This window comes from Balaenoptera ricei, chromosome X (genome assembly GCF_028023285.1).
Source record: "Balaenoptera ricei isolate mBalRic1 chromosome X, mBalRic1.hap2, whole genome shotgun sequence".
NCBI classification, from domain to species: domain Eukaryota; kingdom Metazoa; phylum Chordata; class Mammalia; order Artiodactyla; family Balaenopteridae; genus Balaenoptera; species Balaenoptera ricei.
The window spans coordinates 95,925,795-95,936,897 of NC_082660.1; the positions used below are offsets into that span (position 1 = coordinate 95,925,795).

Below are 11,103 nucleotides of genomic sequence, written 5' to 3' on the forward strand. Positions count from 1 at the left end.
TAGAAATTCTTAGATATGTCTTGGTATTTCATCTTCTGTCACCTAATACCTCTCTGAAGATATTTTAAGATTATATAAATTAGATAAGAAATTCTATATTTTTGTGAAGGGAGGATACATTTCAAGCAGTGAAGGATATTATAAAGCTGCCCCTTGTGAATATTTAAACTCAAGCTATTTTAAAGTTAATTTTCTATTTCTGATTTGAATGAATTGGTTGATAAGCAGTGATTTTGTATTTGTTACTTGGTTCACACATTCCTTACTAAAGTATTCATTAGTGTGCTGAAATGAATCTGAAATCAAACAAGTAATGTTTCTTCTATCATTATACATAATAGTTTGTGAAATTTCAACGAATTTCTCTGTGTTGGAAGTATATCTCTGTTTTTTACAAAGTTTTCTCCTAAATATAAAGGAGAATATTAAACAGTGACAGATTTATGACATAGGGAAGGCTCTTTTCAAGTGTTGGATAGCATGCTGTTTTGTACTGAAATAGAAATTTCTCTCCTCCCTGCATTTTGAACCCCTTTTTGGTCTTTATTGCTCAACTAAGCTGCTTCAATGAAAGTAGTAGTGATAAAATGTTGGACATGTAAATCCTTATGAAACATAATTCCAGCCCCTGGAAATCATTATACCACAGAATATCATCATTTTACCTGATTCCTTGGGAATTGGCATGATGCTCACCTTCAATGCTGAAGCCCTTTCCATGGAAGCAAATGAACAACTCTTCAAGAAGATCCTTGAAGTGTGGAAAGACATACCATCTTCAGTAGGTATGTATAAAATTTTTCTCCTTTCAGATGATCCCAGAAAAGCTTCTATTTCCTGAAGTATCACTTTTTCTCAAGGCATATAGTGTTAATTTGGGATATGGCATACTTATTCCCTTGTAAGGTAATGTGTATGTTTGTCTTATGCTTAATGAATTCACAAGGCTACCACAAAGAGACTGATTTTGGCTGTCTTAGTTGTTCATTTTCAATAATCATGTAATTAAAATAGGAAAGTAATTCTTTTCCACAATAATCTGTAATTTTATTTTAAATCCCTTTGCTTGCAGCTTTTACACAGATGTTGAAACTGTTTCATTCCATCACATTGATTTTTGGGGTTTACCTTTATCTTAGGAGACTGCCCAATAGTCATAAGAGAAGAGCAAAATACTTCCATTTTATACAGTCAATAGTGTTCTGTTCAGCAAGTAATATTTCTGTGAAGAATCAAATACAAACTGAATATGTGACATATTGGTTGTCACTAAGATTTCATCAAACTTCATTCACAAAAGAGATAAATATGACTGACTGGAATGCCTATTAGGTACTACTCAGATGGCAACATAAAGAAAACTGCCTTTTCATCTTTATTAGACCAGGACATTTTTTTTTCTTCCTGACCATTGCAGGACTGCTGATCTGGGCAATCTGAATAACTTGAAACTCGTGTTTCTCTGAGTCTTGGTGACTACAGAGGTGATTCTAGATAGGGAACAGAATAATGCATATGAACAGTAAAAATATTAGAGAGAGAGTAGAATGATTTGCTTGAAGATAAATGTTCCTGGAAGGAAGATAAGGTTAATGAAGCAAATAAAGGAGAAGGAGAGGGAGAGGGAGAAGGACAAGGAGAGGGTGAGGGAGGGAGGGGGGGCGGAGAGAGGGAGAGAGAGAAGGAAGGAAGGGGAGGAAGGGAGGGAGGGAAGGAGGACAAGAGAGACAGAGAGAAAATAGTTTATCAATAAAGAAGCCAGAAGCTTCTGAAATCCCTATAAAATGGCCAAATGTGATCCACATGTGGCTTTAAAGACCAGTTTGAAAGAACTTCTTTTTAATGGACATTTTTTCCATTATGGGATGATGGCACTTTGCATTGCATCTGCAGAATCCTTTCTTTTTGCATACATAGTGTTAAGGATTATCCTGAAAACCTCCTCCAATTTCTTCAAAAGGTAAGAACTCACAGAGGGTTTAAAACCATTTTGTGACAAGACGTAAACGCTTACAATATAATTGACAGATCTGGGGCAAAAAATCCCTGAAATAATGAATCTTGTTCTAACCTTTACAGTGGTTGTGATCAATATATTAATCAGAAATTGGAATAAGGAAATTCAGTTCAAATGGGAAACAGAACCCCTATATTTATGCCATATTTATGCCACATGTAGACAATGATAGAACTCAAAGAGGTCTTAAAAAGTCATCTGGTACAGTTCTTGTCCTTAGGCAGGACAACTTCTGACCTAAAACAAAGAGCTATTTTAAGTCACTAAAATTGAAAAGCATCCCTCTATGTGTAAAATAAATTATAGCACTATAAAAACATGATATTTTCGTCTGTGTATTAAGGGTATTTTGAGAGTATATAAAGATTGCATTATAACACTAATATTAAGGAAATCAATTACTCTTTTTCTGTCTAAAAACAACTGCTTTGTTATTTAAAACTAACCTAGATCCAGATTTTCCCAATCTACATTCCTTTAGATATAATGAATGTTTTTACTAATAAGATCTTTGCTTTGGATTTTCAAACAAATATATAGAGACTTAGCAATCACAGCAAGTATCATTAAGCATTCCAAACTAAATCATTGGATTTCATCCCATACACAAGCTAGCTCAGTAGCTAGGTTAAGTGGCTGATTAATGTGTTTTAGAATTAAGGTAGAAATTATGTAATGCCATGTGAACTGTGTACTTGGGCTCAGCAAGTACATTGTGCATTAAGTTTAGAAAAGTTTGCTGTATGCAGTTGTTGGAAAAAATACTGCTCCCCATGTCAGAAAATACCTTACAGTGTCAGCTGACTATATGGCTATTTACATAATTAGGTTTTCTGCTTTAAAGCAATTGTCATAGTCTTTATTGTCACTGAGTAATATAAAACAGGGTCCAATAGTTTAAATCTTAATAAAAATTTCCTGAGCAAGAGATAAGGCTTAGCAGTATCAAATTAGCTTTAGTTCTATGTATAACATGGTAGTTAATTGAATTACATTAGAGTTGCTAAAGTCATTATTTGAGCGAGTCATTTTTTAGCAGTTTTAATTTTGAAAAGTTAGTCAGGTTTCCATGTATGTCACTTAAGCACAAGTACAAACCCTTACAGGATGTTGTACCTCAACTAGATTATAAAATAAAGAATCACTGTAGCTAGATTGGACTTTCCACAAACAGGGTAAGATTAACTCTTAGCTTTTTCTGTGGTGTTGGAGAATATGAATACAAAACTTAACTGAGATCTAGTTATTCACAATGTTGAATACTTGGTCACAATAGTGATAGTACATAGCTGGTTTGAACACCACTGTTGAGCAGCATAGTGGCCAAACAACAGTCTTATAAGCAGGAAAAAAAGAATGTATTTACCTGAACTGTAATAATGTCCCTCTTAATAATCAAATGTTGACTGTGTTTATAATTTTCTATCACTGACAGAAAGATATTATGTTTTTCTGATTTTTAAATTTTTATTGTAGCTTATGAGTGTTCACAGCGAGCCACAGGATGGGGCCAAAAAGCCGTTGAAGTCCGCTCTTTGCAGTCAAGGGTTCTGGAAAGTGAACTGAAGCGCAGGTCAATTAAGAAGCTGAGATTTCTGTGTACCCGAGGTGACAAGGTATAGTTTACATCCCCCAGTTAAAGCAAAAATAAAGCAAGTGATGAAAATTAACTAAGGAAATTTATATCCTTTTCTTTCTGGCTATAAATATATTTATGCTATATTTCCCAAATTGGCATACTCTTAACAATATAATAAATTAATAAAAATAATTTTGCAATTTGCATTAGAAACATTGATTTGGTAAATCATGAAATTTGATTTCAAAAGAAATCATTTTCAAAACTGTAAAAATTCTAATTGTGTCCAAAGCAAAGCTTAGCCTTTATTTTATTTCTTACAAATTCCATTATTATCTTTGATGCATAGTTCTTTTCATGTTCCTATTAATATGATATTTTGAAAAAGAATGCTTGAGTAAATCTTCCTTTTATAGTTTTCAACGTAATCCAATAACAGAAGAAGGAAAAAGTTACTTATGTTTGCTGAACACCTAATTATATGGTAGAGTTTGTGCTAAATACTTTAGAAGCTATCATAGTTAATCTTCACAAGTGGACATTATTATGTCCATTTCACAGGAAAGAAAAATAAAATCAAGATTTGGCAATTATTTGTGTAATGTGATCAATTTTAACCAATTCAGATAGTTTAGATGGAAAAATGAATTGCATGACATCATTACAGTCCCAACATGTTATGAGAAATAATAGCGTGAAGAAATAATTCTAATAAGACCAGGAAACATTCACATTTGGAAGAAATTGCAAAGGATTTGAATTAATATCAGAACAAACAGGGTAAAGCACTGGGCATCAAGAAAAGGTACTTTTTTGTAATATAAAGGGATATAATGGCAAGAACCAGTGATTGAGATTGGATAGATCTAGGATGCAGTCCCAGCTTTGCCACCTAACTACGTGTAAAAACCTGGAAGTTTGACTAGTCCTTCTGAACCTTAGCTTTTTCATCTCAGAAATGGGAATATTAATAACTACTTTGGGAACAATTCTGAAAATTATTAATAATATGTATATAGTAAGCATCTCACAGATTGCCTGGCACATAAAAGTGTTAAATCAAGGGTAGCTAGTGTTATTGTCATCATCATCATCATTACATCACACACCCTCCTAAGTATATCCATTGTGGGTGTTGAAAACCTTAGTCCTAACAAGGATACCTCTGTTTGCTATTTATATTATTGTACTGTCCTAATTTTCTTTATGGCACAGACCATATTTACACAACATGTTCCTCTCTAAGCTGATTGGTTTAGCTCATAATCTCAGTCTATTGATGTCGGTCTGTTCCACTGAAATAGAAGCTTGCACCAAGTAGAAAATGTCAGTGGCCACTTAAACACCAGCAACAATGTGAACATCTAAATAAGGTAATATTTTCCATATATTAAAAGAAAAAGGAAAGCCAACTTGAATAAAAATAGATTTTAAACAAATAGCAAAGGAGAATTGTTAACCAAACCAATCAAGAAGTTTAGCAGATGAATGCCACCTACAAAAATCTAATTTTATTTAAACTATATGAAGTACAATTATAGAGTATGGTAAAATGTTATTTTTTAATTGTAATTTAGACTCCATACTAATTTAAATTCGTATTCTTTAATCTGAGGAAATCCCTTTCTGAAAAACAGTATGGCTTAATATTTTATTGGTTGGTGCAGATAAATTGAAGTTATAATTGTATCTATGAAATATCAGTTTGCAATGTATTAAATATTTACTGATGGTGTCTCTTTCTCTCTTTTTAAAGCTGTTCTTTACCTCTATCCTGCGCAATCGCCACAGCCGGGTTTACTTCATGACCCTTGGAAAACTTGAAGAGCTCCAAAGCAATTATGGTGTTTAAAAGGTTCCAATGATTTATTATAACAATTACAAACATCATAAATATGCAATTTGCATTTTAAATTTCTGAGATTAAATGAGCATTCAGTTTTACTGGTAGGGAAAATTAAATCAGATACTTTTAATGTAGCACAGAATAGTTTTAATGAGAAATGCAGCTTTATATATAAAATTAACTATAGCAAGCTCTATGTACTCCAATGGTGTACAATATCTTTTGCACAAACCTTGTAACTTTTGTTACTGTGAATTCAAACATTATTCTTTGGACAGTTTGGACAGTATCTATATTCAGATTTTACAACATGGAGTTAAGAAACCTGTAATAAGTTAGATTCCAAACAGCTTTCAAAAGAGTTGGCCCTGAATGAGGGATTTTTTTGGAAAAAAATAAAAATAGCAACAAACCATATGCAAATTTGCCAAGTCCTATAAAGAACCAAAGGTTAGATTATGAAATGAAAATAATAAGGACTAAGCATAAACCAGACTAAGGCTGGACAACCTGCATGCCTGGAGAAAACTACAGTGATAAAGGGGAAAAGGCCACCCATTTCCTCATTGCTCCATGACGGTTAAGCCCACAGATAGAGAACAGTTGTGTTCTTTTCACCCCGTGTTAAGCTGGTTTTCTCCTGATAAGAAGAAAGGAAGAAAGCCTCGGATGCTTGATTTTCCTCAGAAACTCCAAAGATGTGCAATAGCTGTTTTTAAAAACCACCGAATAATACACTTGCAAGCCTGAATACAGGACTGAACTCCTATATACATGTACTGTAGAATAAGTTGTATTTTTTAATACTTTAAAGTAGGCGTCAAATTCTATCCCCCAAGACAGATTGGTTGATTTATCAAAATTCTTATCTGGCCAACAGTGTGACCATCAGACAGCATTAAATATTTTCCTGATTCCAGATTAAACTATATAAAAATTTCACTCCGGTTATTAAACAAAAATTACAAAATGTAACAACAAAAAGTTTTGGCTGCTAATACTTGTGTTTTTCATGTTTCTATTTCTGTAATATCAGAAATTAATCTAAAAGTGATAAGTCCACATGTAGGGACTTAATGTAATAGGTTAAAAAAAGATTTTGAAAGAAAATACAACTTTCATCAAATACCTAGGTCTACAAATTTATAGTCGTGAAAAAATCATTCTAGTCCATCACCCCAATAAGTTATAGACGCCATAGATAGGTGGCGTTTGGTCACCTATGGTAATTGCTACCTGGTGAAAAGATCATTTCTGCATATCCATCCTCAATACCATGGTTAGTTCTGGAGCAGTAGAGAAGCAACAGAACTACCACAAAGTATACCTCATTATAATTCCTCTAGTTCTGCTTCTAAAATCTGAAGACAGTGCTAGTGGGATAATAATTTTCAAACTACCTGGTTAACCAAAATACAAAAGCAGACTATGTGTGATTTCAAGATAGCACGTTATTTCTTGGCACCTTGGCGCCAGGAATGATGATTTGGATTTTCCTAACAACTTATATCAAGAATGTAGTAGCTCAATAATGAGAATTTAGGAGAACCTGAATCCATGAATTAAAGGTAAATGTGATTCACATTTCTGTTACTGTGACACAATAATGTGATCTTAAAACTGGCTTATCCTTGAGTGTTTACAACTCGAATGACTTTTTAAATGCAGTAGTTTAAAGAGAAAAAAAAGTTTTATGTCAAATTATTTCCTTAGAAGTAGTCTTCATTATTATAAATTTGTACACCAAAAAGGCCATGGGGAACTTTGTGCAAGTACCTCATCGCTGAGCAAATGGAGCTTGCTATGTTTGAATTTCAGAAAATTTTCTCATTTAAGTAGCGTGTAGAATCAAGTCTTTTAAGAATTCATTTTTTCTTCATATTTACTCAGTTAAGGTTCAAAAATAAGTTTTATCTTAAAATCATATTTTTAACACAGTAAGACAGTAAACTATTTTAGGAAGTCAACTCCCATTGTGCTCTGTGGCTGTTATTCTAATAAACATACACAATAGTGAACTGCATCTACAGAGGTGTCCCAAAGTAAACAAGCAAGAGACATTGCAAATGTGTAATTGAGCGTTAAATGATAAGGTGCTAATGAGGAAAGGAAGCTTGGCACATATTAAGAAAGGAGATTGAGATGTTGGATAGTCAGCTTAGGAAGGACTGAAAATATTTAAAGTGGTTTGTAGGTAATGAATATTTCCAATTTAGATGTTAATCCAGCTGGAATTTTTACATCCTTTGCCAGCCGAAACAAGAAAGTGAAGGGACGATTAAATTTCACAGTCAGTGCACAGTGACAGAAAAAATTATAACTACACCTCACCTTGTAGCAGCAGTACCTGGAAGCCCTGGCCCACCACAGAAGCATTGAGGGGGATTTCTGAAAAGCCAGATTCCTGAGTCCTGTGAGTTGAAGCATGAAAGTGCTGGCAAGTTGTGAGTAGCATTGGGACAGAGTACAGTGTTATTTTAGTGTACTTTAGTTCTTTCACCAAAGCCCTTGTCCAAAATAGAAGGAATTATTGAAAATGTTCAAAAGCTAGAAAATGATGTATGCAAAGGGCTGACAAGAAAAGTTCAGTGTGATTAGGTCTCTTGAAGTAAGGTAAGAGCCTCAGAGGAAACAGTAAGAAAGGATAATCATTAAGATAGTAAAATAGGCAAAGCAGAAATCACACATGTGTACATAGAAGCACACACACGCAAACCATTGGAATGCATAAATTTTAATATTTTCAGTGCTACCAGTTTCTAGATAAATTAATCACTAAGTGTTTTCTGCCAGGACATTTAATTGAGACACTATCGATAAAACTAGGAATAGTGCCACATGAATTCAATGGGATCTTTTAAGTACTCTTCAGTTCTTTTCAAAACTGTGCCTATTTAAATCGATTTATATTCAATCTGTGCTCTAACTTTAAAATTTATTGAAATAATCTTTGAGACTGCTAATTGTTTCATCAGAAAGTCTGCAATGAATCATTGTTCAACCTCTAAAAATAAAAATTTTTTAAATGTATTGATTGATGTCATTATTTGAAATACACTCGTTTAATACCTCAGAGTTAAGACTCATTCAAGGAATATTCATTTCTTTAAAGTATATAATAATGCACTGATTGGGAGGTGTTACGGGTTCTGCCTATTGTTCCATTAGGAATTCTAGCCAAGGAGGGGTATATTAACCTGACTAAAATCTTTCTGTGTACAGTGGTGGAATTAGAAAGTAAAATCTTTCTGGGTACAGTGGTGGGATTAGTTTTCCTCTAAATGTGTGGAACTTTAAACAGACACACAGACTCACAGAGTATGGGTAAAACCCGAGCAAGTTTTAATGTTGACTTCCTTCCCATCCCATCCCAGTGTCCGTCCTGAAGTCCAGTGGAGAAAAAAGAGGAGAAACTTTATCCAAAGAGTGGAGTAAAGATTTATAGTTTATTAACATTCAAGAAAGGGTTTAGTGCAGAGTGATGGTGGAAAATGGAAGATAAACATGGAAGATTGTCAAGGAAGCCAAGTTCTTCAGGTAGGGTCAGGAGAGGAATAGCACTTCTCTCAGCAGGTCACAAAAGCGTTAGAGGACTGGTCCCATGAAGATCCTATTGTCTCAGAACATTCTGGAGAGATGTTCATCAGACTTTCCTCTTAGAGCCAATTGGTGTGGTCCTAATTTGTCAAGTATGGCCAGACATTCAGGAGTTGGGTTAGCTGGACATGACATGCTTGCTCAGGCTTTTAGAGGCTAAATTCAAAATACTTCATTATGATCAAATTGACTCATTCGGCTTGATACATAGGACCCACCGACTTCAACTACTTTAAGGGACAGTGTTATGAGCCAAGGAATGAAAATATCATCACAGATTGGAATTAGAATGGGCAGGGTGATGCCCCAAGGCTGAAAGATGGCATTATCCTGGGGATCCTTTACCAAAGGATGGGATAGTGTAGGTCATGAGTAGAAATCGCTATTGGTAACTTTATCATTCTCAAAGGGAGCAGTGGGTTTACAGACTCCAACACTGCAAGTCTATTAACAATCTTTTTCCAGTATAGTAACACTTTTTCCTTAATAGGTCCTTTAACCCTCACCTAAGGATAGTCAGGTTGAGTGTGCCTGCTCTTTAATAGACAGCTAATGTAATAACGGCCAACATGTTTCAAAAAACATTGTCAATATTACATTTTATATTGTTTACAACCATGTCAACTGATTAAAGAAGAATAGTTCCTAAGGGAATAAAATTGATTCTATATGGATTTATATTTTCAGCAGCTAGTGCACAGCCTACTTTGTAGAGAAATACAAAATCAGGTTCGGGATTAACTTTTTCTTATAATGTTGCCATCCCATACGTCAAGGTGCCTCATTTGGTGCTTATACAGCAAAGACCCAATAAAAACATGAGTTTAAAGGGGAAACTGAGTCTTTTTTGATTTGATTGTCCTTAGTGCTATTTAATTTACAACAGCCTGAAATGGAAACTCACAAATCCAATTGTTTCATCAAAGTACCATCTGGGTTCCAGTGACCAAAGGGTAATGACCTATTTTGGGTAACTTCAAATTACTTTACCCTACAAACCTGAAATGTAACAAAGGGTAGGTCAAAATAAAATTAAAATAGTGTCTTTTAAAGTTTTGTTTACCTTTAAAAGCAACACATAAGGGACCACTATGCCCCTTTAGTAATTACCCAAGGATCATGAGAAATGACAAAGGTTATTTAATAACATAAAAACAGCACAAAAACAAGCTATATAACTGTCTGTTTTGTACAAACATTTGGTCTGAATCTGATTCTTTTTCACAAGAATGACTCAACGTTGCAGCATCCTGAGACATATTTAAGGGTCATCAAAGTTTGTCAATATACTATTGATCCCATAATTTTAAATTATGTTCCCATAAACTGATATATCAAATTCCAGGCATCCCTTGAAGGTACTTTTTTAGCTGATGAAAGAGTGTGTCTGACTTGCAGGTAGCCATTAAAATGCATGTCAAATGGAACAATCTTTCCAAAATTCTAAAAGCAAACTTTTAACACCATGAAGTTGAGTCTCACAAATCCAGATAGAAATGAATATAATGAAGTTCAAAGTAAATTGGACTACACAAAAATGAAAATCTTCTCTCTAAAAGGAAAATTAATATTACATGACAGGCTGGGAAAATAGGCACTGCATTTGACAATGTAGAGAGTATTTATGAATTTTATTCCACAAACCTGTATGGGCAAAAATCAATCCAAAACAAACAAAAAATGGTTATTTGAACTCCAACTCTTATCCCACCAGTCTGAGAGGAAATTTAAACTTAATCATTATTTGTTCTTTCCTTATTTATCTACTAGGGTTGTACGAAGGTCTGAGGGATCAGAAAAAATAGGGGTACCCCACCGATCTATAGTCTACACTGGTCAAGATTGTTACACTCATTGCTCACTTAGTTTCTTGTGGTGACTCTGCAACTTCTGTGTCTTGTGTAGCTATGGAAATCTTTGTCAAAGCAGGGAGCCCCGATACCTAGGTTCATATCCACGGTGGTCACAGTACCTCCCTGGGTGCTGGGTGGGCATAGGTCCCTGCTGCTTTAAGTAACCACAGTTCCTCATATCCTTTCCTATTCCTGGTGAATCTCTCTCTCT

At 34.3% G+C, this 11,103-nt stretch overlaps 1 protein-coding gene across 6 annotated transcripts in view; it reads left to right on the forward strand.

The window, feature by feature from the left end:
• The window catches only part of NRK (Nik related kinase), a 141,731-nt gene extending 133,292 nt beyond the window's left edge, over window positions 1-8,439 (forward strand). For 5 of the 6 annotated variants that reach the window (XM_059909951.1, XM_059909946.1, XM_059909950.1 and 2 more), the window contains 3 exons: window positions 626-785; window positions 3,494-3,633; window positions 5,353-8,439. In XM_059909951.1, coding sequence (XP_059765934.1) covers window positions 626-785; window positions 3,494-3,633; window positions 5,353-5,448 — 396 coding nt within the window. In that variant the 3' untranslated portion in view covers window positions 5,449-8,439. The remainder of the gene's footprint in view (window positions 1-625; window positions 786-3,493; window positions 3,634-5,352) is intronic. The other variant, XM_059909947.1, reaches the window with a different exon arrangement.
• Window positions 8,440-11,103: the final 2,664 nt, after the last annotated feature.